This window comes from Gorilla gorilla, chromosome Y (assembly GCF_029281585.2).
Source record: "Gorilla gorilla gorilla isolate KB3781 chromosome Y, NHGRI_mGorGor1-v2.1_pri, whole genome shotgun sequence".
NCBI lineage: Eukaryota > Metazoa > Chordata > Mammalia > Primates > Hominidae > Gorilla > Gorilla gorilla.
Window position 1 is genome coordinate 6,989,324 of NC_073248.2, and position 25,129 is coordinate 7,014,452.

The 25,129-nt window shown below is 61.9% G+C and overlaps 1 protein-coding gene and 1 long non-coding RNA gene across 3 annotated transcripts in view; one reads left to right on the forward strand and one right to left on the reverse strand.

The window, feature by feature from the left end:
- Window positions 1-144: 144 nt before the first annotated feature.
- On the forward strand, window positions 145-8,293 carry LOC129530146 (uncharacterized). Its single transcript, XR_008675818.2, has 3 exons — window positions 145-899; window positions 7,479-7,862; window positions 8,059-8,293. It is a non-coding gene; the product is annotated as an uncharacterized lncRNA (long non-coding RNA).
- Window positions 8,294-14,380: 6,087 nt separating this feature from the next.
- LOC115933253 (serine/threonine-protein phosphatase 2A regulatory subunit B'' subunit beta) overlaps window positions 14,381-25,129 on the reverse strand; it is a 53,140-nt gene continuing 42,391 nt past the window's right edge. For both annotated transcript variants that reach the window (XM_055377264.2, XM_055377265.2), the window contains exons 8-13: window positions 23,721-23,769; window positions 23,169-23,258; window positions 22,150-22,325; window positions 20,054-20,172; window positions 19,880-19,986; window positions 14,381-14,934 (exon numbers count right to left, since the gene is read on the reverse strand). In XM_055377264.2, coding sequence (XP_055233239.1) covers window positions 14,784-14,934; window positions 19,880-19,986; window positions 20,054-20,172; window positions 22,150-22,325; window positions 23,169-23,258; window positions 23,721-23,769 — 692 coding nt within the window. In that variant the 3' untranslated portion in view covers window positions 14,381-14,783. The remainder of the gene's footprint in view (window positions 14,935-19,879; window positions 19,987-20,053; window positions 20,173-22,149; window positions 22,326-23,168; window positions 23,259-23,720; window positions 23,770-25,129) is intronic.

Here is a 25,129-nt window from a genome sequence, read left to right on the forward strand (position 1 = left end):
CGGGCTCCCTAGCGCCGAGCCCCGGCAGGGCGTGCTCCTCATTGGTCGCCCCTCATCAGGTGCTGGTGATTGGCACGCGCTGCCGGCGGGGGAGGCGGGGCCGGGCCGCTTCCTGTTCGGCGTGGGCGGCTCCTGGCCGACCCATCCCGCGGTGCAGCGGCCGGCCGGGTAGGCGCTAGGACCCCGAGCCTCGGCGGCGGCGGCGGCGGCGGCGCTGCCTTCACTCATCTCGTCCTCGCTCCCGTCCTACCCCGTTCCGCGCTGGGTGGAGTCCAAGTCTGATTGCGAGGGTCCGGAACGCCGCCTCGGGGGCTTGACTCCAGCCCCGGGGATCCAGAACGGCGCCCGGGGGTCCCTACGTCTGCCTTGGGGGCTCGAGTCCCTCCCTGGGCGTCCGTGACGTCGCCCAGGGGTCTCCACGTCTGCCCTGGAACCTGGAGAGCCGCCGTGGGGGTCCCGGAAGCCGCCCAGGAGTCCCCACGTGTGCCCTGGGGGCTCTTGTCCAGCTCTGGGGGTCCCGGACGCCACCCAGGGGGTCCCCACGTCTGCTTTGGGGGCTCGAGTCTAGCCCTGGGGGTCCTGGACGCCGCCTCGGCGTCCCCGCGTCTGCCTTGGGGGCTCGAGTCTCGCCCTGGGGGTCCCCGATGCCGCCTGGGGGTCCTCACGACTACCTTGGAGACTGGAGTTCCCCTTGGGAGTCCCGGACGCCACCCCGGAGTCACCGCGTCTAGCCTTGGGGGCTTGAGTCCAGCCCTGGGGGTCCCGGACGTCCCCGAGGAGCCCCCACGTCTGCCTTTGGGGCTTGAGTCCAGCCCTGGGGGTCCCGGACGTCGCCGAGGAGCCCCCACGTCTGCCTTTGGGGCTTGAGACCTGCTCTGGGGGTCCCGGACGCCGCCCAGGTGGGTCCCGACGTCTAGCTTTGGGGGCTTGAGTCCAGCCCTGTGGGTCCCCGGTGCCTCCCGGGGGTTCTCCTCGTCTGCCTTGGGGGTTGGGTCCAGCCCCAGGCGTCCTGACCACCGCCCAGGGGCCCCCAAGTCTGCCTGGGGGCCTCAAATCCAGTCCTGGGGGTCCCGGACGCCTCCCAGGGGTCCTCATATCTGCCGTGGGCCTCCAGTCCAGCCGTGAGGGTCCCGAATGCTGCCTTGGAGGGTGGAGTCCAGCTCTGAGGGTCCTGAAGTCAGCTTTGGGGGTTCGAACCCATCCATCCCAGGGGTCCCTGAGTCTACATTAGGGGCTGGAGTCCAGCCTTGAGGGTCTCCACTGCTGCCTTGGGGGCCTGGATGGGATCCAGCGGGTCTGAGTCCAGCCTCGGGAGCCCCTGCGGTGGAGCTCTTAGTGGGGCAGGGGCCTGGGAGATGCCAGGAGGATGAGAGCGGCGCCCCCCTGGTCCAGGGGACAGTAAGAGGCAGCCGGTCTCAGAGAAGCTCCCCCACAAACTGTTACCCGTGGTGTGCAGAGCGTCCTGCAACCCCAGCCCTCACCAGGATTTCTTGCGTTTTTCAGGAAATCGGTTGTGATTGGCATGTTCCTTAAGCGTCTGCAGGAAGCCGTGGCCTTTTTGGTATTTCAGGAGGGGTTGCTAACCCCCCTCCTTGTAGGATCGGGGTATCCCAGCTGCTAATTCCCCTCCTAACAGCCCTGCAGCGCCTGGATTGGAGGTGTGACAGGTGGCATTTTCGGCCCGAAGTCCCTAGGCAGGACAGGTGGCTGTAGCCTGCGCGTTCGTGTAAATTAACCTCCCTTTTTAGTTCTGTGAAGGGAGAACGCGATTAGTTTAAAATCACCCACGTGAAAGGGGTTCTTGATTAGCTTAAAATCACCTGGGTGTTTCGTTTTCTCGCAGTTGGCCTCTGAATGTTTATCCTACAGCTTCCTGCAAGCTCCAGTCTACCTTCTAAGGGAATAACGGGGCTCGCCTTTCTTTTTTTTTTTTTTTTTAAATAACCTTTATTTTTTAAAAGTTAGTATGTGCATTATAGGAAACCGAAAAACACAAGCAAAGAACAAAGTCATTCACAATCACAAGCAGTTTATAGTTTGACATATTCTTCTAGATCCTGTATGTAGGCACAACATCCAATTTTATGGGACTGAGACTGTACAGTATGTATCATATGCTTTTATCTAGAGGCGTGTTGCCATTTTTGTCTTATATGAAATTTTTGTCCCAAGAAAGGCAGGATTACATCTTTTTTTTTTTTTTTTTTTAGCAGTTTGAGTTGGTGTAGTGTATTCTTGGTTATCAAAATACTCATATAGCTTTGGGATTTTGAATTGGGGCTCGCCTTTCTACGTTACTTTACGTGGGAGTAGTTGTAAAACAGAATGGGAGAGAACGCGGGGATTGTGCAATAATGTAGCCACCGTTTGCATGTTGGGAGGCTGAGGTGGGAGGATCGCTTGAGCCCAGGAGTTTGACACCAGCCTGGGCAACATGGTAAGACCCCTTCTGTACCCCCCCAAAAAAAAAATTTTAGCTGGGCGTGGTGGTGGGTGCCTGTGGTCCCAGCTACTCGGGAGGCTGAGGTGGGAGGATCGCTTGAGCCCAGGAGTTTGACACCAGCCTGGGCAACATGGTAAGACCCCTTCTGTACCCCCCCCCCCAAAAAAAAAAATTTTAGCTGGGCGTGGTGGTGGGTGCCTGTGGTCCCAGCTACTTGGGACGCTGAGGTGGGAGGATTGCTTGAGCCCAGGAGTTTGACACCAGCCTGGGCAACATGGTAAGACCCCTTCTCTAACCCCTCAAAAAAAAAAAAATTTTTAGTCTGGCGTGGTGGTCGGTGCCTGTGGTCCCAGCTACTCGGGAGGCTGAGGTGGGAGAATCACCTGAGCCCAGGAGGTGGAGGCTGCAGTGAGCTTAGATTGCAGCACTGCGCTCCAGCCTGGGTGACAGAGACCCCATCTCAAACAAGAAGCACCAAAAGGTGTCTGAGGTCAGGCACGGTGGCTCACGCCTGTCATTCCAGCACTTTGGGAGGCCGAGGTGGGTGGATCACCTGAGGTCAGGAGTTTGAGACCAGCCTGGCCAACATGGAGAAACACTGACTCTACTAAATGTGCAAAAATTAGCTGGGCGTGGTGGCACATACCTGTAGTCTCAGCTACTCCAGAGGCTGAGGTAGGAGAATTGCTTGAGCCTGGGAGGTGGAAGTTGCAGTGAGCTGAGATTGTACCACTGCACTCCAGCCTGGGCCATAAAGCGAGAGCTTGACGGTGGAGTGGGGGTGTGGGATGGACCTTCTGTGGTCCCAGCTACTCGGGAGGCTGAGGTGGGAGGATTGCTTGAGCCCGGGAGTTTGACACCAGCATGGGCAACATGGTAAGAAACCCATATCTACAAAAAAAAAAAAAAAAAAGAATTAGCCGGGTGTGGTGTGTGGGTGCCTGTGGTCCCAGCTACACCATGAGTGGAATTGTGACGTGCACAGCCTGGGTAAATGGGGTTAGCTATATTCAGCCTTAAGGGGGCACATACCCTATTATTTCTAACACCACTGAACTCAGAATCGGGACCCAGATTCGCCGGGGCAGCGCGGGACGGAGGCCTCTCCTGGGCTCCGTCTTCCCTGTTAATAGACTGAGAGACGGAATGAGGGCGTCCCCAGGTGGTGAGCTCGGGGACGTGTGTGTAGCCATGATTATCCTTTAGTACCTGGTCCCCGTGCTCTCCGAGCCATCCAAGGGCTTCAGGAGGCCGCGCAGGAGGAGGGTCCGTAAGCGATTCCACGGACCACCACGCAGGCCCTGACCCCGCCAGGGGCCCTTTGGAGGGTGAGCCCTGCGTGTTGGGGGGATGATGGCTCCGGAGGGTGAGCTCTGGGATGAGAGGGGACGTGCAGGTGGCCGCATTGCAGACACAGCTGGCTCGGGACCTGGGCGCCACCTGGCGTCGACTCAGCTCGCTCCTGAGCTGTGCCTCTTCCTTGTCTTACATTGGGGATAAAAAGCCATAGATGACTGGGCGCGGTGGCTCAGACCTGTCATCCCAGCACTGTGGGATACCAATGCAGGAGGGTTGCCTCAGCCCAGGGGTTCGAGACCAGCCTGGCCAGCATAGCGAGACCCTCTTCTCTGTAACAATCTTTTTTTCTTTTTTCTTTTATTTGAAACGGTCTCGGTCTGTCACCCAGGCTGGAGTGCAATGGCACGATCTCGGCTCAGCGCAACCTCCGCCTCCCGGATTTAAGTGATTCTCCTGCCTCAGCCTCCTGAGTAGCTGGGATTACAGGTGTGCACCACTGTGCCCGGCTAATATTGTATTTTTAGTAGAGACGGGGTTTCACCATGTTGGCCAGGCTGGTCTCGAACTCCTGACCTCAGGGGATCCACCCGCCTCCACCTCCCAACGTGCTGGGATGACAGGTGTGAGCCACTGTGCCTGGCCCTGAGAAACTTAAAAATTAGCCGGGCCTGGTGGTGGGGCACCTGTCCTTCCAGCTGCTAGGGAGGCTGAGGCAGGAGGATCTCCTGAGTCTAGGAGGCTAACGCTGCTGTGAGCTGTGATTGCACCCCTGCACTGGCAGCTGGGGCAACAGAGTGAGACCCTCTGTCTAAAAACCTCATAGGAACGGATGTTTCCAGGGTGCGTGGTCTGTGTTGGGAGCTTCTCGCTGGACATAGATCTCTGCTGCTTTCCTTTTTTTTTTTTTTTTTGAGATGGAGTTTCGCTCCTGTTGCCCAGGCTGGAGTGCAATGGCGCGATCTCAGCTCACCGCAACCTCCGCCTCCTGGGTTCAAGCGATTTTCCCGGGTTCAAACGATTCTCCTGCCTCAGCCTTCCTGAGTAGCTGGGATTACAGGTGTGCACCACCATGCCCGGCTAATTTTTATTTTTAGTAGAGACGGGGTTTCTCCATGTTGGTCAGGCTGGTCTTGAACTCCCGACGTCAGGTGATCCACCCGCCTCGGCCTCCCAGAGTGCTGGGATGACAGGCGTGAGCCACCGCGCCCGGCTTCTTTCAGGTTTTTATATGTAACTTTGCCGCTCAGTCGGTACTGAAGCCGTTATGTGGAGGCCTGCCTGGTGAGATGTGGCCGCCACAGTGTGGCTGGTATTCGAAACACACAGGAGGCCGCAGCCAGCTTAGCAGAAACACCAGGGCTTTCGGAACTTGGTTTTGAGAGTTTCCTGTTTTCTTGACTTTCATATACCATTGATGTAATGACTGTTGGTGGGGAAAAAGCTATTAAAGATTCCTGTGGATGGTGAGATGACCTTGGTTTCAGAAACACCGAGACATAGAGAATTGCGCATTTTAGAATCCAGTAAATCTACGCTGGGCACGGTGGCTCATGCCTGTCATCCCAGCACTTTGGGAGGCCGAGGTAGGTGGATCACCTGAGGTCAGGAGTTCGAGACCAACCTGGCCAACATAGTGAGAACCTGTCTCTACTAAAAATACAAAAAATTAGCCGGGCGTGCTGGCAGGTGCCTGTAATCCCAGCTGCTCTGGAAGCTGAGGTGGGAGAATTGCTTGAACCCGGGAGGCAGAGGTTGCAGTGAGCTGAGACCATGCCGCTGTACTCCAGCCTGGGTGACAGGGCGAGTCTCCATCTAAAAAAAAAAAAAAAAAAAAAAAAATCTGATCATTTACCTGTGCGCCTTTAAAAAAAAAAAAAAAACAAAACCGGGTGCAGTGGCTCACGCCTGTCATCCCAGCACTTTGGGAGGCTGAGGTGGGCGGATCACGAGGTCAGGAGTTTAAGACCAGCCTGGCTAATTTGGTGAAACCCTGTCTCTACTAAAAATACAAAAAATTAGCCGGGTGTGGTGGCAGGTGCCTGTAGTCCCAGCTACTCAGGAGGCTGAGGCGGGAGAATGGCGTGAACCCAGGAGGCGGAGCTTGCAGCGAGCTGAGATTGCAGCATTGCACTCCAGCCTGGGCGACAGAGTGAGACTCTGTCTCAAAAAAAAAAAAAAAAGATTGGGTTGATATTTTACCTACTATAATCTTATATGTTTGCAATTTCCTGTCATTGAGTTTTATAACTTTCTGCTCTCCGCTGACAAAAACATTTAAAATGTCTCATGGCAGTCTGTGTTCTTAAAATTGAAACTGTTTATCCATAGCCCTTGAGAGAAGGGTTTAATGTGAGTTGGTTGGGAGTGACCGTTGTCTGTTTTTTTGAGACAGAGTGTCGCTCGCTCGCCCAGGCTGGAGTGTAGTGGCGCGATCTCGGCTCACTGCAAACTCTGCCTTCCAGGTTCAAGTGATCCTTCTGCCCCAGCCCTCCAGCTAGCTTGGATTACAAACATGCACCACCACACCTGGCTAACTTTTGTATTTTTGGTAGAGACAGCGTTTTACCACGTTGGCCAGGCTGGTCTCGAACTCCTGACCTCAGGTGATCCGCCTGCCTCAGCCTCCCAAAGTGCTGGGATTACAGGTGTGAGCCACCGCGCCCGGCCCCGGATTCTATTTCTTAAACTGCAGGAAATACTAAATACTTTACGTGCGTATGTTTCTCATTTCATTTTCCTACAGGAATAATTGGAGAGTGAGTTGCTGAGATTTCTTTTTTGGGGGGGGGGGACGGAGTTTTGCTCTTGTTGCCCAGACTGGAGTGCAGTGGCGTGATCTCGGCTCACTGCAACCTCCCCCTCCCGGGTTCAAGCGATTCTCCTGCCTCAGCCTCCCGGGTAGCTGGGATTACAGGCACGCACCACCATGCCTGGCTAATTTTTGTATTATTAGTACAGATGGGGTTTTTCACCATATTGACCAGGCTGGTCTCAAGCTCCTGACCTCAGGTGATCTGCCCGCCTCGGCCTCCCAAAGTGCTGGGATGACAGGCGTGAGCCACCACACCCGGCCAAGGGGGTGGCTGTTTTATAACCAGTTTGCAAGTTTGTTTTTCTCGTGTGTGAGAGGAAAATCTCCTCATGATATGGTGAAGCCGTCGTCTGTTTTGGAAGACGGTGGTAAGTTCTCCTAAAAGCGAACGCAGAAGGAAATAAAAATGACTGACAATTAGATCGTACAAAGATGAGCATTGTTTTTATTTATTTATTTTTTTTGAGACGGAGTCTTGTTCTGTCGCCCAGGCTGGAGTGCAGTGGCGCGATCTTGGCTCACTGCAACCTCTGCCTTCCGGGTTCAAGTGATTCTCCTGCCTCAGCCTCCTGAGAAGCTAGAATTACAGGCGCCTGCCACCTTGCCTAGCTAATTTTTGTATTTTTAGTGGAGACGGGGTTTCACCATGTTGGCCAGGCTGGTCTCGAACTCCTGACCTCAGGTGATCCACCTGCCTCGGCCTCCCAAAGTGCTGGGATTACAGGTGTGAGCCACCATGCCCGGCCCCGGATTCTATTTCTTAAACTGCAGGAAATACTAAATACTTTACGTGCGTATGTTTCTCATTTCATTTTCCTACAGGAATAATTGGAGAGTGAGTTGCTGAGATTTCTTTTCATTTTTATTCTCTTGGTCCTCATCATGCAAATGGTTAAATGGTTTTTTTTTTTTTTTTTTAAACAGGGTCTCGCTCTGTCACCCAGGCTGGAGTGCAGTGGCGTGATCTCGGCTCACTGCAACCTCCGCCTCCCGGGTTCAAGCGATTCTCCCGCCTCAGCCTCCCGAGGAGCTGGGATCACAGGTGTGCACCACCGCGTCCGTCTCATTGTTAAATTTTTCCTAGAGACGAGGTTTCGCCACGTTGCCCAGGCTGGTCTCAAACCCCTGAGCTCAGGTGATCCCCCCACCTCGGCCTCCGAAGGCGCTGGGCTTCCAGGCGTGCAGAGGGCTCTTCGTCTACACGCATCACTGGATTTTCTACCCACGGGGACACGTGACCCCAGCGAGGTGGTCAGGGAGTCGTCGCCGGCCGGCGCTGCAGCCCAGGGATGATGACGGCTCTAGGAGGTTGGTTGTGGAGCACAGATGCCGGCGGTGTGGGCACGAGGCCCTGCACCTGCGTTTCTCCTGCACAGGCCCTGGAACCCCGGGATGGGATCGCTGTGGAGTGATGAAGTCAGTGGGCTCTCGGCGAGGCTGGCGGATGGGAGTCGGCAGCATCCGGGCTGGGCCCCTGAGGCTTGGCTCCCTCTCTGCACCCCAGGGGTCCCACAGGCTGGTGACAGCGCGACTGAAGGCCACGCTCCAGTCAGGAGGCCGTCCCACGTGTGACCCCAGGTCTTCGCGCCCACTCCTGACCCAGGGTCCTGGCCTTCCACGTGTGACCCTGGTTCCGGCACTTGTCCCCGCCCCCTCTGTCCTGTTCCCCTCCTCTCTCCCCATGCCCCCTCCTCTTTCCCCATCTCCCCTCCCCTCCCCCCGACCCCCCTCCCCTCCCCCGACCCCCCTTCCCCTCTCCCCGTCCCGCCCTTCCCCTCTCCCCGTCCCGCCCTTCCCCTCTCCCCGTCCCGCCCTTCCCCTCTCCCCGTCCCGCCCTTCCCCTCTCCCCGTCCCCCCCTTCCCCTCTCCCCGTCCCCCCCTTCCCCTCTCCCCGTCCCCCCCTTCCCCTCTCCCCGTCCCCCCCTTCCCCTCTCCCCGTCCCCCCCTTCCCCTCTCCCCGTCCCCCCCTTCCCCTCTCCCCGTCCCCCCCTTCCCCTCTCCCCGTCCCCCCCTTCCCCTCTCCCCGTCCCCCCCTTCCCCTCTCCCCGTCCCCCCCTTCCCCTCTCCCCGTCCCCCCCTTCCCCTCTCCCCGTCCCCCCCTTCCCCTCTCCCCGTCCCCCCCTTCCCCTCTCCACGTCCCCCCTTCCCCTCTCCACGTCCCCCCCTTCCCCTCTCCACGTCCCCCCCTTCCCCTCTCCCCGTCCCCCCCTTCCCCTCTCCCCGTCCCCCCCTTCCCCTCTCCCCGTCCCCCCCTTCCCCTCTCCACGTCCCCCCCTTCCCCTCTCCACGTCCCCCCCTTCCCCTCTCCACGTCCCCCCCTTCCCCTCTCCCCGTCCCCCCCTTCCCCTCTCCCCGTCCCCCCCTTCCCCTCTCCCCGTCCCCCCCTTCCCCTCTCCACGTCCCCCCCTTCCCCTCTCCACGTCCCCCCCTTCCCCTCTCCACGTCCCCCCCTTCCCCTCTCCACGTCCCCCCCTTCCCCTCTCCACGTCCCCCCCTTCCCCTCTCCCCGTCCCCCCCTTCCCCTCTCCCCGTCCCCCCCTTCCCCTCTCCCCGTCCCGCCCTTCCCCTCTCCCCGTCCCTTCTCTCCCTTGAGTTCTTGGGTGGTCCTGGCCGCACGCCTACCTGGCGGCCCCATCCCTTCCTTCAGGGCAGGGACAGCCAATGCCCGGCACCTCCCCCTTCGCTTTTCTGCCTCTGCCCCCTCCCCACATAGGCCTGGCATCCCCTGGACTCCTGTAGGCCCAGCTGTAGTCTTAAGAAGTCAGTGTGTCCCACAGCCCTGAAAGGTTGGGGTACCCTCCGGCCGTCATGTTCTGGGCACCCTATAGTCCTAAAGGGTCAGGGTACCCCATGGCTGTCATGTTTAGAGTACCCCGTAGTCCTAAAGGATTGGGGGCACCCCACATCCCTGGTGTTCAGGGCACCCTGTAGTCCTAAAGGATTGGGGGCACCCCACATCCCTGGTGTTCAGGGCACCTCATAGTCCTAAAAGGTCGGGGTACCCCCGGATGAGGGGCGGTCAGGAGGGTCAGGGCCTGGGTGGACATCCTGTCATCCTACCCTGTGGGCCACGCCCTGTGTCCCTGACTCTGACATTGGGTGAGGTGAGGACGGGGCAGGTTTCTGTGGCACATTTATTTATTTAGAGACAGAGTCTCGCTCTTGTCACCCAGGCTGGGATGCACCGGTGCGATCTCAGCTCACTGCAACCTCCGCCTCCCGGGTTCAAGCGATTCACCTGCCTCAGCCTCCCGAGTGCCCGCCACCACGTCCGGCTAATTTTAGTAGAGACGGGGTTTCACCCCGTTGGCCACGCTGGTCTTGTACTCCTGGCCTCCGGTGATCCGCCCGCCCTGGCCTCCTCAAGTGCTGGGATGACAGGCGTGAGCCGCTGCGCCCGGCCCCCATGGCACTTCGAGTCCCACGTTGCAGGTAGGTTTTGTCAACTTTCTGGTCAGCACACCCGTGTGCATAGCTTGATTCATTGTGTGGCCAAGCTGAGATCACTTAAGCCCAGGACCAGCCTGGGCACCATAGTGGGACCCTAGGTTTTCCTTTTCTTTTTTTTTTTTTTTTGAGACAGAGTCTCGCTCTGTCGCCCAGGCGGGAGTGCAGTGGCACGATCTCAGCTCACTGCAAGCTCCACCTCCCGGGTTCACGCCATCCTCCTGCCTCAGCCTCCCGAGTAGTTGGGACTACAGGCACCTGCCACCGTGCCCGGCTAATTTTTTGTGTTTTTAGTAGAGACGGGGTTTCACCGTGTTGGCCAGGCTGGTCTCAATCTCCTGACCTCAAGCGATCCGCCCGCCTTGGCCTCCCAAAGTGCTGGGATTACAGGCATGAGCCACCTTGCCTGGCGGGACCCGTTTTCTATTAAAAAGGCCGGGCACAGTGGCTCACGCCTGTAATCCCAGCAATTTTGGAGGCTGAGGCGGGTGGATCTCTTGAGGTCAGGAGTTCGAGACCAGCCCGGCCAACACGGAGAAACCCCGTCTCGACTGAAAATACAAAAATTAGCCGGGCATGGTGGAGGGCGCCTGTAGTCCCAGCTACTCGGGAGGCTGAGGCAGGAGAATCGCTTGAACCCAGAAGGCAGAGGCTGCAGTGAGCCGAGATCACACCATTGCACTCCAGCCTGGGCGACAGCGTGAGACCGTCTCAAACAAAAGACAGGCACAGCATGGAGTTTGCCTTTCTGGAATCGCTATAGCTAGGGGGCTGCCTCCCTAAGCCCCACTTCTCTGAGTCTCCTGCAAGGTTTGTGTGAGTGCCTGGGGACCGAGGCCCTGGTGAGGAGGACGGGGGCTCGGGGGCCTCTGTGACCTGGGGGAGGGGCTGCTGTGTCCCCCTGTGGTCGCACCTGTGGGCTGTTGGCCATAGGTACCGCTCAGGCCGGTCTTGGTTGCAGGGCAAGGGCCTGTGTGCTGGGGGCTGAGGGACCGGGCCTAGAAGCCCTGTTGTGGGGAGGCCTGTGGGGGGCTTGTCCAAGCGGGACCTCCTTGTCCCTGCACCGCTGGGGTCGTCCTTCCCGACAGGGCCTCATCCCCTCCTATGGCTGCTCCGTGAGGTCGGGCAGCACCGCGCTAGGGAGATGGGGTGGCTCTGTCCATGCAGAGGGGCTGTTCTCTGGGGCAGAGGCGGGCAGGACCCCCTCGTGGCCAGGCCCCCCCCCCCCGCCTTGTGGTCAGGACCCCCCCGCCTTGTATTCAGGACCCACTCATGGTCAGACCCACTCGTGGCGGCCGGGGCTGCTGTGGGAGCTGATACCGGGGGGGAGACAGCTACGCCATGGTGAGGACACGGGCCAGGGGAGGCTGCAGCCGACGGCCAGGCCCCCGTGCAGAAGACCCGGGGCAGCCCCCGCCCAGGAGCTGCGCAGACACGTGCTGGGGCCGCTGTGCCACTGAGACCCGAACGGCTGCTCCCCAGGCTCTGAGTGGCGTGTGCGGCAGCCAAGGCTGGGGGAGCTGTGACTTCTACACACGGTGCCGGGGTGGAGGGATCCCTGCCCTGCCAGGGTCTGCCCGTGGGTCGTGGGGAACATGGTTCGAGGCCCCTCTGCTGTAGCCATGCAGCAGCGTCTTGCCGGGTGAGTGGCCTTGTCTGCAGGCTTCAGACCCAGCAGGGCCGTTTGTGCCACGTGGGGTCTGCGCCGGCCCAGGGGCCGCATCTCCGTCAGCCGCAGGATGTGTGTGTCGGGGCTGCAGCAGACGGGGCTTCTGTGCCATGTGGGGTCCGACCCCTCGGCCTGGGCAGGGGCGCCCGTGGGCACCGTGCTGGGGATGACCCCCGGCTCCTGCTCCTTCCCCGGCTCCTGCTCCTTCCCCGGCTCCTGCTCCTTCCCCGGCTCCTGCTCCTTCCCCGGCTCTGAGTCATAAAGGCTTCCCGCTCCCCCGGGAGCCGTGTCTCCTCTAGGAACTGCTGGGCGCGGCTGGGTCTGGCTCTGCCTCATTCCTGCATCTGAAGCCCGCCAGTTCTCCCACAACTCCCTTCTCTTCCATCTCCTCCGTCTCCCCCGACCTCTCCGTCTCCCCCCTCCCCTCCGTCTTGCCCGTCTCCATCTCCTCCATCTCTCCCTTCTCCATCTCCTCCGTCTCGTGGCTGTCCAGGCCCCGTCCCTCCGCAGGCTGGGTCCCCCCTTGTTCTGGGCAGGGCTCTCAGTGCCGGTCTGGTGCCTGTGCTGGGAACCTGTGGTGCCCGTCACCTCTGCTCCCCGTCACCTCTGCTCCACGTCACCTCTGCTCCCCGTCACCTCTGCTCCCCGTCACCTCTGCTCCACCTCGAGGAGCTGTGTCCTGTCCCACGAGGAGGCGCCCCGGGACCTCAGGGCTGCAGAGGCCACGGCTGGGTCCGACTCTGCCTCATCCCTGTATCCCATGCCCCCCAGTTCTCCCCCAGTTCTCCCCCATCTCCCCCTCTCCATCTCCTCTGTCTCCCCCGTCTCATGGCTCTCCAGGCCCCGTCCCCCCACCAGGCTGGGTCCCCTTATTCTGGGGAGCCCGTCTTGCCATGCCCGTCCTTGCCGCCCCTCAGGACAGCGCTGTGGATGCCGGTCTGGTGCCGGCGCTGGGAGCCTGTGGCGCCCGTCACCCCTCCTGCACCTTGAGCAGCTGTGTCTTGTCCCGTGAGGAGGTGCCCGGGGACCTCAGGGCTGTGGCCGGCACCTTTCATGGTCCTCCCGGAACAGAGCTCATGCTGCTGCTCCTGGGTGAACCCGGGGCTGCCCCTGTGAACACTCTTGGGTCTGACACGAAGGCACCCCGTGAGGGAGGGGTGGGGTGGGGTGGGTCCCTGCTCGGGGATCTCCAAGTGTCTACGGCCACGAAATGCGGGGGACCCAGGATTGTCATTCAGAGGGTGAGGTGCCGAGCCCTGGACCATCCTGGCTTCTGGCTGGACGCTGGCCACGGTCAGGGTGACCCGGGTGCTTGTTTTGTGGGGTCCCTGGCCCCCTGCACACGTGAGCTCTCGGGGGAATGGACCCCCAGAACACGTGGAGGGCATGACTGCTGGGCTCTGGGTCTCCCCGCAGCGCCGCCGTCCACGAGGACCCCCGACAGGACCCCCCCCCCACTTCTCCGGCAAAGGCGAGGGTGTGCACGCCCGGCCCCGGCACAGCCCAGGGCATCTGGGGTTAGGGCTAGGGAAGGACGGGGCGCTTGGGGGAATGCGGTGGGTACGGGGATGTCGGAGGATGCTCAGGGGCTGGGCAGGGGCCTCACCAGCGACGTGGGTGGGGGATGCTGTCTTTCCTTTCATGGCCCCAGGGAGGCCTCTGATGTGTCAGCCTTGAACCCTAACTGGGGGGCTCCTAGTGTCAGTGTGGGAGGCTGAGGGCGCCGGTCAGAGGTGAACCCCCCACTTCTGGCCCCTCCCATGACCGTGGGCTCCGGCTCATAGGGGGGTGGGGGGGGGGGTGTCCAGAGGTGATGTGTGGCGGACATGGTCTCCCAGAGGGGCTCCCCGGAGCTCGGGGATGGGGGCGGGGTGGGCCCTGCAGGCCGTGGCTCCTGGTGTCATTTCCCTGCAGCAGCCACAGTCGGACCCTCCTGCCCTGCACCTGTCCTGTTGTTGGGGGTCTTGACCCTTCGCAGACCCAGGTGGGGGCGTCCGGGACACACTGACACCTTGGGGACAGCGGCCATTCCCCTGGGAGGTGGTGCCTCGTCTACCCACCACCTGGAGCCCCCGCAGTCTCTCCTCAGGGGTCACGGGACCACCCTGTGCGTCCACCTTCACAGCGACGGCTGCCGTTGGATGAACGGGGTGTGTGTGCTGCTCTCGGGGTGGTCCCGGCTTGGCCCTGCCCTCCCCTCCCCAAGTGCACAGGGCTGCCCTGCCCTGCTGTGTGGACGCTGCCATCTCCGTTTCCTGAGGGAGTGTTTTGTGTGAGGACGGGGTTGTTCCCATGGTCACCACTTGTGACCCTCCCCTGCCTGTGGAGGGAGCAGAGCTGGGCCTGGGCTCATCCGTGTTGGGTGCCCCTGGGGTGCTTGTGGCCTCCCCTGCACACGGGGCTCCTCCTGGTGGGGCCTCCGAACTCCCTCATTTAGGTGTCTCCCAGGTGTGGACGTCCCCACTCCGGCGCGGGCTCCTTCCTTCTGGGGTCGTTTGTGGAACGGGGCCTGGGTCCGTGGCTCCGGGAGGGAATGGCCCGAGGGTGGGGTCCCCCTGGCTGGGGAGGGGGCCCCCGCAGAGAGGCCCAGGCTGCACCCCGAGGCGTCTGGCGTGGCCGCGGTCCCCCTCCAGCACCGACGCTTGTAAATCCTGGACGGAGCTGAGCCCGTGGCTGAAACTCCTCCAAACGTTCAAACACACAAGCGCGATCTCCAGAAACGCTTTTGTACATTTACACAAAACATTCACACAGCCTGTGGCGGAGGCTCCCGTCCAGGACTGAGGCGCCCGGGAGCCGCCGGTCACCGTTGTGCCCACAGGGACCCTTTCCAGAGACGCAGGCCCCAGAACGGAGGCCGGGTCGGGAACGGCAAGTGCCGGAGGGTGTCCCTGTGGGAACCCGTCCCATTCACCAGCGGCCCTACGTGTCCCCCGGGCACAGAGTTCTGGGCAGGTCCAGCCACGAACCCACCGCGGCCCTCAACACGCTTCTGTGAATAAATAAAAATTTATCATCCCGTACAAACGCACTCATTTTCCACAACAGTTTTTACACGAGCCGCGGTGTCCCGGTGGTGGCCGTGGCACGTGGGGAGCGGCCCCGCGGCGGCGTCACAGCGGCTCCAGGTCCTCGTCCCCACACGTGTACTCGTACAGGTCCACGGCGCCCAGCGGTGAGGGCGCCTCGAAGAAGGGCCTCTGGGCCAGCGGGGACCGCAGCGCACTCAGCTTCTGCTCCACAGGGCTGAGCTCGGCCTCGAACCTGCAACGAGGGGATGGTGAAGACGTGGCCAGTGGCGCGGAGCGGGCCCTGGGCCGTTTTCTGGGAAACGCAGGCTGCTCGGCGGCCAACCTCCAGCACGAGACAGTCCCCTGAGCCGACCTCGAGCTCCAGCCGCTGAGCCAGCAACGCGCTCCTGGCTGAGAACGCCGGCTCCACGCACGCTCCCGGGGGAGGGGCCAGCGGTGCAGGTGAAAACCCACCCAGGACGGGACGGAGCCCCAGGCGTGAGCTCCACACAGAGGACCCGGGCGGGCGCGTCTTTTCCCCAGAGCGATACGACGGCGACTCTCAGAGGGCAGCCTCCGAGCTGCACGGGGGCCTGTGTTTACAACTGGGTCACGGTGTCCACACGGGACCATGGTTTAGACACATTCTCCCAAAACACAGAAACTCCCCATGGAGGCCACCACTTCCGTTCTGAGCAGAACACGCAGCAGTGCGAGGACTGGACGCGCGCCTTCCCTTAAGGTCTCGGCAGTGACGTCGGGCACTGCTCCGGGGAACCCAGCGCGGCCACCGACCACACAGACGCTCAGAGATCCTGTGGGGACACCTCTGCTTTCCAAGACGCCCCCCACAGCCTGGCATAGAGCTCCCCGCGGTCACCCCCACGGACCTGAGCTCCCACTGCCGGAGCAGGCGTGGACACGGTGAAGGCAGTCGACCCCAGCGTGCTGCTGGCTGTGCTGCGGACACAAAGCCGGGCGGCCGTGGGGGTGGACTCTGGTCAGGTGGGGAGCAGAGGTGAGAGACGGTGGTGGGGACAGGCGCACACCCATCCAGGCTAGGTCTGGGGGCCACGGCTGCCTTAGGGTGTCCGACAGGAGAAGGCAGAGACTGGGAAGTTGTGGGGACCCAGAGGTTGGCTGCCAGGTCAGAGCCAGTGTGCAAACAATGACCACGAGGAGGACAGACACACAGGACAGACGGCCCAGGGTGGGCCGCGGGGGCCCTGTGCTGCTTGGCAGGTATCGGACGGGGCAGCTGATGGGAGAGCAGGGGTTAAAATGCACGTCCATGGAACCCGTGGGTCGGGAACCCAACGGTAACCAGAAACTATTTTGAGCTGCACCAAAATGAGAAGGCCGCGGGCTGCGGTGTCCGTGGCCCATGTCGCTGCCTGAAGATACTCAAGGAAAACAGCAGAACAAAGGGGAGAAACACCCGTGGTTCCCTGGGAAGAGGAGTGAACCTCGTCGGCCCCTCGCCTCACTGATCACACACAGACAAGTCAGTATCAGGAACGTGAGAGACGCTATCACTGGATTCTGCAGACATCAGAGTCACGAGCAGGAAATACCAACAATAACCCACTGATGGGAACGGGCAAGTTTCTGAAACACACAAACCAGCAAAGCTCACTCAAAGCTGGGCGGGGGCTCACGTCTGTAATTCCGGCACTTTGGGAGGCCGAGGATGGAGGATCACCTGAGGTCGGGAGTTCGAAACCAGCCTGGCCAACATGGAGAAACCCTGTCTCTACTAAAAATACAAAAATTATCCTGGTGTGGTGGCGTGTGCCTGTAATCCCAGCACTCTGGGAGGCCGAGGCGGGTGGATCACATGAGGTCGGGAGTTCGAGACCAGCCTGGCCACCATGGGGAAACCCCGTCTCTACTAAAAATACAAAAATTAGCCGGGGGTGGTGGTGTGCGCCTGTAGTCCCGGCTACTCGGGAGGCTGAGGCAGGAGAATTGCTTGAACCCAGGAGGTGGAGGTTGCAGTGAGCAGAGATCGCGCCACTGCACTCCAGCCTGGGTGACAAGAGTGAAACTCTGTCTCAAAAAAAAAAAAAAACAAAAAAAACCCAACAAAACAAGAAAACCAGGCCCACTTGGGGTCACTGGTGAATTTACCAGAGATTTAGGGAAGAAGTAACAGGTCCTCTATACAAACTCTTCCAGAAACTAAGGGGAGAGAATACTGCCCCCCATTCCATAAGCCAGCATTACTCTGATACCAAAGCCAGACCGAGAAAAGCCACTGGCCGGGCGCGGTGGCTCACGCCTGCAATCCCAGCACTTTGGGAGGCCGAGGTGGGAGGATCATGTGAGCCCCGGAGTTTGAGACCAGCCCGGGCAACATGGCAAGACTCTGTCTCTAAAAAACCAAAAAATTAGCTGGGCATGGAGGCACAGTCCTGTAGTCCCGGGTGCTCAGGGGGCCGAGGGTGGAGGACCGCTTGAGCCCAGGAGGTTGAGGCTGCAGTGAGCTGAGATCCCGCCACCACCCTCTAGCCTGGGTGGCAGAGTGAGACCCTGTCTCAAAAAAAATAATAAACTACTACAGATAATCTCTGCAAAGAGAATCCAGTAATATGTGAGGATAACATATGACTCGGCGAGATCTATCCTGGGAACACGAGGCTGGCTGAAAATGACTCGGTGTAACTCACTGTATGGACACACAGAGGAACCATGGAGCGAAAGCATCTGAGAAATTCGGCCCCCACTGTGAGAAAAAGCCCCCGCAGACCAGGAACAGGCTAGGACATCCTCGCCAATGAGCGTGCTTACCGCTGCGTGAGGGGAGACGTCCCCCAGGACTGGGAACGAGGACGGCACACAAACCAGCAGGGCTCACTCAAGGCTGGCCGTGGTCTGCCCTGACATCCACCACATCACCCTGCGGGTTCCAGGCCGTGCAGCGGGCAAGAGAAAGGAAGTAACGTACACAGAGGGGTGAAAAGGAAGTAACGTACACAGAGGAGTGAAAAGGAAGTAACGTACACAGAGGGGTGAAAAGGAAGACGAGAAACAGACCCACTGACAGACATGGGCTGTCCACGCAGAAAACCCCAAAGAACCGACAGAGCTTTGAGATCCAGTAAGTGCGTTTCATGAACGTGCAAAACACAAGGTCAATAAATTCTATATGCTAGCAACAAACAACTGGAAACGGGAACCTTAAAAGCACCGTTGACGACAGGAAAACGTCAGGAAACACTCAGAAGTCTCAGAACATTCGCATCAAGTGTACACGGAAAGCTACAAAAATCCTGCCGAGACACGGACGGTGCCCGTGGACTGGGCCTCCCGCGGCTATGAAGACGGCAGCTGGGCCCACAGGGATCCATTCACTCAGCAAGATCTCACTCAAAAGTTCAGACTTTTTGTTTTTGTCTTTGTTTTGGAAATGGAGTTTCGCTCTCGTTGCCCAGGCTGGAGTGCAGTGGCGTGATCCTGGCTCACGGCAACCTCCACCTCCCGAGTAGCTGGGATTACAGGCGTGTGCCATCATCCCTGGCTTTTTTTTTTTTTTTTTAAACAGGCTCTCGCTGTTGCCCAGGCTGGAGTGCCGTGGCACGATCTCCACTCACTGCAAGCTCCGCCTCCTGGGTTCACGCCATTCTCCTGCCTCAGCCTCCCGAGTAGCTGGGACTACAGGCATGTGCCACCATCCCTGGCTTTTTTTTTTTTTTTTGAGACGGAGTCTTGCTCTGTTGCCCAGGCTGGAGTGCAGTGGTGCGGTCTCAGCTCACTGCAAGCTCCGCCTCCCGGGTTCACGCCATTCTCCTGCCTCAGCCTCCCGAGTAGCTGGGACTACAGGCGCCCTCCACCACGCCCGGCTAATTTTTTGTATTTTTAGTAGAGAAGGGGTTTCACCACGTTAGCCAGGATGGTCTCGATCTCCTGACCTCGTGATCCACCCGCCTCGGCCTCCCAAAGTGCTGGGATTACAGGCATGAGCCACCGCGCCCGGCCTGAAAGAGCTTATTCTCATGTGTTTTCATACAAAGGCAAAGAAACCAGAATAGCCAACATAGCACGGGACAGAAGCAGCACTGAGCAGCTCAGCACAGGATGGCAAAAGTGACCACATCGCTCCAGCGTGCACCCCGGGAGGCCGGTGGGGGCCACAGTCCACGTGGTCTCGGGACCCGCGCTCACCACGTCAGAGTCCAACACATGTTCCCACGGGACGGCAGAGCAAGGACGGGCTGAGTCTAAGATTCACACACAGGCAGCCCAACACCAGAATGGCCCCGACAGTTCCCCACGGTGCCCGAGTCGGAGGCTTCTCACCACAGTCAGCTCTGCCGCGGGAACGGACAGACGCGTGCAGCAGTGGGACGGAGGAAGGCTCCGGAACGCAGCCTGCACACGGCACAGTCACAATGCCGAGGCAACGCTGCAGCCTGCAAAGCTGGTGCTAGGGCAGTCAGACACCCACATACCACAAGGGGAACCTCAATCCGAGCTTCACACCCCACAGGGAAGGTTACTCAAGCGGACCCCAGACCAAAACGCAAAACATCGCAGAGGAAAATCTTTGTGGCTTTGGATTCAGGAACGAATTCTTAGATATGACACCAAAAACACCGCTGTAAAAATAACCAGTCAGTGTCTCCTCCTCCAAATTGAGAACATCTCCGAGACACCATGTGAAGAGGGAGTGAAAACATACGTCACAAACTGGGAAAAAGGCGAACACGTCGCAAACGAAGGGTTTGTATCCTGAAGACACGAAGAACCCTCACGCTCTGTGAGAAAACAACCAGCCCATGGCCTCTCGGGGCCTCCAAGGCTGAGGCCGAAGTGGGGGCTGGAATGGCCATGGGCCCCGCAGCCTGCCCGGCAGGTGCCAGCCGTGGGATAAGGACAGATGTCGTTGGGGAAACACGTCTCGACTCGGCCTCCCCGTGCTGGGCCTGATGTGCGAAGCCTCACGCCCAGGATCACAGAACCCCACGTGGGGGACAACGGGCGGGGGGCTCCCGGGTCCCGCCACTGAGCTGCGGTAAACAGGGGGTGCCGCAGGGAGACTGCACCGAGGCCCGGCCCTGTCATCGGCTGTCCTTACCTCACCGGCCCCGTGTCAGGTCTCACCCCGCCCCTCCATGTCCGCATGCCCCACCTCACTGGCCCCGCATTCCCCAGCTGCACACACACCCGTCCCCCCACTCACCCGTCCCCCCACTCACCCGTCCTCCCAGGGCTCTCCCGTGGTCTCCTCGGCCACCAGGATGTCATACTCCTCGGCCGCGTACTTCTCCCAGTCCGAGAGCTCGGGGCCGCCACTGTCACCGTCCTGGAGGAAGCACAAGGGTTATGTACACGGCGTGGCTCGGCCCAGCCCGCGTGCCCGCCGCACTCACCCTGAGCAGGGAAATCTGCTCTTTCTGCTCGTGGTCGAGGTACTTCTCGATGTTGAAGAAGGTGTCGAAGAAGACGTTGGCCAGCTTGCAGCGCTTCAGGTCCTGCAGCGTGATCTTCCCTGCGGGGAGGGGAGTGCGTCCAAGGCGCGTGAGCCCGGCCTCACCTTCGGGGCCTGGGTGTGGGGTGCGTGCGTCCTGTCACACGTGCTTAAGGACGCGGCACGAAGCTCCGGGATCTCACGCCACGTGTTTGACGTGAAAGGCGGACACGCGACTGTCCCGGTTCTGGGTGGGGACTGAGGCGTGGGAGGCCGTGACGCGGAGGTGGCTAGGGGCCACCAGTGCCCCAAGGACGCGTGGACTGGGACGTGGAGCTGGGAGGCGCGGCCAGCAGGGGCGACCCTGGATCTGAAATTCCAGAGAACGGAGCTCCCCGTGCAGACAGAGGCCAGAGGGTGTCCCGGGGACACTGAGCAGCAGGAGGAGCCCCACGGCCAGGGAGGGGCAGGGCAGCAGGGCGGTGCCCGGGCTTCAGAGCCATTTCCAAAGTGAAAGTCCCAGAGCTGGATTCTGAGATGCAGAAGGAAGCCAGGCGGCGTGGACGGTGGGGCTCCCCTTTGCCTTAGAGGGGACGGGGGTGGGTGGGAGGAGCTGGGGCGATGGTGCGGGGGGAACGGGGTGAGGGGAGGAGCCGGGGGGGGTGAGAGGGGAGGAGAGACGGGGCGGGGTGAGAGGGGAGGAGAGACGGGGCGGGGTGAGAGGGGAGGAGAGACGGGGCGGGGTGAGAGGGGAGGAGAGACGGGGCGGGGTGAGGGGGGAGGAGAGACGGGGCGGGGTGAGGGGGGAGGAGAGACGGGGCGGGGTGAGGGGGGAGGAGAGACGGGGCGGGGTGAGGGGGGAGGAGAGACGGGGCGGGGTGAGGGGGGAGGAGAGACGGGGCGGGGTGAGGGGGGAGGAGAGACGGGGCGGGGTGAGGGGGGAGGAGAGACGGGGCGGGGTGAGGGGGGAGGAGAGACGGGGCGGGGTGAGGGGGGAGGAGAGACGGGGCGGGGTGAGGGGGGAGGAGAGACGGGGCGGGGTGAGGGGGGAGGAGAGACGGGGCGGGGTGAGGGGGGAGGAGAGACGGGGCGGGGTGAGGGGGGAGGAGAGACGGGGCGGGGTGAGGGGGGAGGAGAGACGGGGCGGGGTGAGGGGGGAGGAGAGACGGGGCGGGGTGAGGGGGGAGGAGAGACGGGGCGGGGTGAGGGGGGAGGAGAGACGGGGCGGGGTGAGGGGGGAGGAGAGACGGGGCGGGGTGAGGGGGGAGGAGAGACGGGGCGGGGTGAGGGGGGAGGAGAGACGGGGCGGGGTGAGGGGGGAGGAGAGACGGGGCGGGGTGAGGGGGGAGGAGAGACGGGGCGGGGTGAGGGGGGAGGAGAGACGGGGCGGGGTGAGGGGGGAGGAGAGACGGGGCGGGGTGAGGGGGGAGGAGAGACGGGGCGGGGTGAGGGGGGAGGAGAGACGGGGCGGGGTGAGGGGGGAGGAGAGACGGGGCGGGGTGAGGGGGGAGGAGAGACGGGGCGGGGTGAGGGGGGAGGAGAGACGGGGCGGGGTGAGGGGGGAGGAGAGACGGGGCGGGGTGAGGGGGGAGGAGAGACGGGGCGGGGTGAGGGGGGAGGAGAGACGGGGCGGGGTGAGGGGGGAGGAGAGACGGGGCGGGGTGAGGGGGGAGGAGAGACGGGGCGGGGTGAGGGGGGAGGAGAGACGGGGCGGGGTGAGGGGGGAGGAGAGACGGGGCGGGGTGAGGGGGGAGGAGAGACGGGGCGGGGTGAGAGGGGAGGACCGCCTTGTGCGGCATCAGCACGAACGTGGCAACTGCTCCCTCAGCCCAGGGCCGACGTCCCCAGTGAGCTCCGGCCCTAGGTTCTCCAGGTCACCTTCGGGGGGCGTCGACGCCCCGAATAGGAGGTTCTCGCACTGTGAGACTAGGCACCTGTGGTGCTGGCCCTCGTCACAAACTCAGTAGGAGTGACCCTTTCCCAGTGTCCCCTCACAGCAGGGACAGCGCCTCACAGGAACGTCCCCTCACCCTGGGCCGTGCCCTCACGGGGCATCACCTTCAGTCCTCGGCTTGACCAGGTCCAGCATCTGGCAGAGGCAGTCCTGGAAGGGCAGGGCCTCGATGGCCATGCTGTCCAGCCTTCGGCACTGCTCCTCATAGAAGTACTCGAGCTCGAACATGGACAGGGCACCGTCCCCGTCCAGATCCATGCAGCGGAACCAGTACTCGATGCTGCGGCACGGCGAGCTCTGTCAGCCCCTGCCCTAGGCCCTCCCAGCCCGTGACCTGCAGCCCCTGGGGCAGCCCGTGACCTGCAGCCCCTGGGGCAGCCCGTGACCTGCAGCCCCTGGGGCAGCCCGTGACCTGCAGCCCCTGGGGCAGCCCGTGACCTGCAGCCCCTGGGGCAGCCCGTGACCTGCAGCCCCTGGGGCAGCCCGTGACCTGCAGCCCCTGGGGCAGCCCGTGACCTGCAGCCCCTGGGGCAGCCCGTGACCTGCAGCCCCTGGGTCAGCCACCCACCAGGCGTGCACGCGTCCCCCTGTGCCCTGCAGCCCCTGGGGCAGCCACCCACCAGGCGTGCACGCGTCCCCCTGTGCCCTGCAGCCCCCACACCAGGCGCGCACGCGTCCGCCTGTCCCCTGCAGCCCCCACACCAGGCGCGCACGCGTCCGCCTGTCCCCTGCAGCCCCCACACCAGGCGCGCACGCGTCCGCCTGTCCCCTGCAGCCCCCACCGGGCGCACACGCGTTCCCCCTGTGCCTTGCAGCCCCCACCGGGCGCGCACGCGTCCCCGTCCCCTGCCCCCTGCAGCCCCCAAAGGGTGCGCACGCGTCCCCGTCCCCTGCCCCCTGCAGCCCCCAACGGGTGCGCACGCATCCCCGTCCCCTGCCCCCTGCAGCCCCCACCGGGCGTGCACAGTCCCCCTCTGCCGTGCAGCCCCCACCGGGCGTGCACGTGTCCCCCTGTGCCGTGCAGCCCCCACCGGGCTTGCAGGCATCCGCCTGGGGACACATGTCACATGGGCGGCTCCCGGCTCCTCCACCGGGACAAACGCACGCCGCAGCAGGAACCCACCTGGTCGGTGTTTTTTTGTCTTCCTCAGAGATCAAAAACCAGACAAAGTCGGCATAGCTGATCTTCCCTTCCTTCTGCACTTTTCTGCCTCTAGATCCAATGCCAGGATGGAGAGACGAAGATGCATGTCAGCGAGAGCTTCACAGGAACGGAGCCCCTGCCCACGCCCCTCACTGAGGGGAGCCCCCCGGGCCCGGCCCTCCTCCTGCCCCTCCAGGGAGGAAGTGGAGGCCCCGTGGCCAGAGGGCTTCCCCCAGATCCAGGCGGAGTCAGGAGTGCACCTTCGTTACTGCTCACTCAGGCCCAGCACCCGACAAGAACCCCCGACCTGGGGCCTGGGCTACCCCCTTACTCAGACCTCGCGTGACAGAGTCTTGTGCCACCCGCCCCCACTAGGGTTTCACGTGACAGAGACACGTGCCCCCCTCCTCAGGGCCTGGGGTGACAGCCACTCGCTGTTGGGACATGAAAAGCTCATGTCAGACAACGATGAGAGGGACCCGGGTCCTCCAAGGGGCAATGGCTGCCGTCAAGCGCCTGAGCCGTACGTACCGTGTGACTGCTCCTGAGAAGATCCTGTCGATCATCTTGGTAGAAATGGCTGGAAAGGAATGGGGTTGATGGGCAGCCCGCACCGTGCCTCGGCCCCGACGTCACCACCCCCCAGAGCCGAGACTGGATGCGGTGGGGACCGAAATGCTGAGAGGAGGCCTGGGTCTGGGAGAGCCCCGGGGCCCCGATGCCCCTGCACGGCCCCTCCTGGGGGCCCACCACGCTTTCCCGTCGAGCACAGCCAAGTCCAGCTTAAAATCCACAGAGCGCAAAGCTGACCGCGGCTCCAAGACCGACTTGTAAAGAGCAGAATATTCAGGCCTCAAAGGTTCAGCATTCAGAGGGAGAGAGAGACCTCGAGTATGATCACGGAAACAAACACGTTTCAACCAAAGGTTCACTAACAGGAGGCGGGAGGGAGACCTCAGCAACGGGAGGCGGGAGGGAGACCTCAGCAACGGGAGGCGGGAGGGAGACCTCAGCAACGGGAGGCGGGAGGGAGACCTCAGCAACGGGAGGCGGGAGGGAGACCTCAGCAACGGGAGGCGGGAGGGAGACCTCAGCAACGGGAGGCGGGAGGGAGACCTCAGCAACGGGAGGCGGGAGGGAGACCTCAGCAACGGGAGGCGGGAGGGAGACCTCAGCAACGGGAGGCGGGAGGGAGACCTCAGCAACGGGAGGCGGGAGTGAGGCCTCAGCAACGGGAGGCGGGAGTGAGGCCTCAGCAACGGGAGGCGGGAGTGAGGCCTCAGCAACGGGAGGCGGGAGTGAGACCTCACCAACGGGAGGCGGGAGTGAGACCTCACCAACGGGAGTCGGGAGGGAGACCTCACCAACGAGAGGCGGGAGTGAAAGCACCGTCGCCGTCAGCTCGGGCCGCCACGAGAAGGTCCCGCAGCCTGGGCGGCCATCCCTGCGGTCACCGGTGTCCCTGGGATGCACGAGCCAAGGTGCCCCCCGCTTCAGGCCGCAGTGCGTGAGAAACAGCGCAGCCCGGCCGCACACGGCATCCTGCCCTGGGACCGAGAGTGGGCTCCAGAGGAACGCGGAAAGCTGGGGCCGGGACGGCGGTTCACAGGGACAGTGAGCGCCTGCTTCTGGGCCGAGTCCCAGCTGTGCAGGTGCTGGCTCAGGCCACACGGGCCGGCGCTGTGGAGCTGTGCTCTCCTCGTGGCTAGGTAGGGGCCCAGGGCGCAGGTGGCTCCCTGAACTGAGCGCAGGACAAATCCAGGGAATGCTACCTCTGCTCAGGTGCGTCGGACGCAGGGATCTACTGCGGCCACGCGACCCAGGACCAGCCCCAGGAGACGCAGACGGGTGCAGCTCACTTTCGGGGAACCAGGCATATATGAGTCGACCACACACAACAGATGCCACCGTAATTCGGAAACAGTCTTGGTCATATGGTT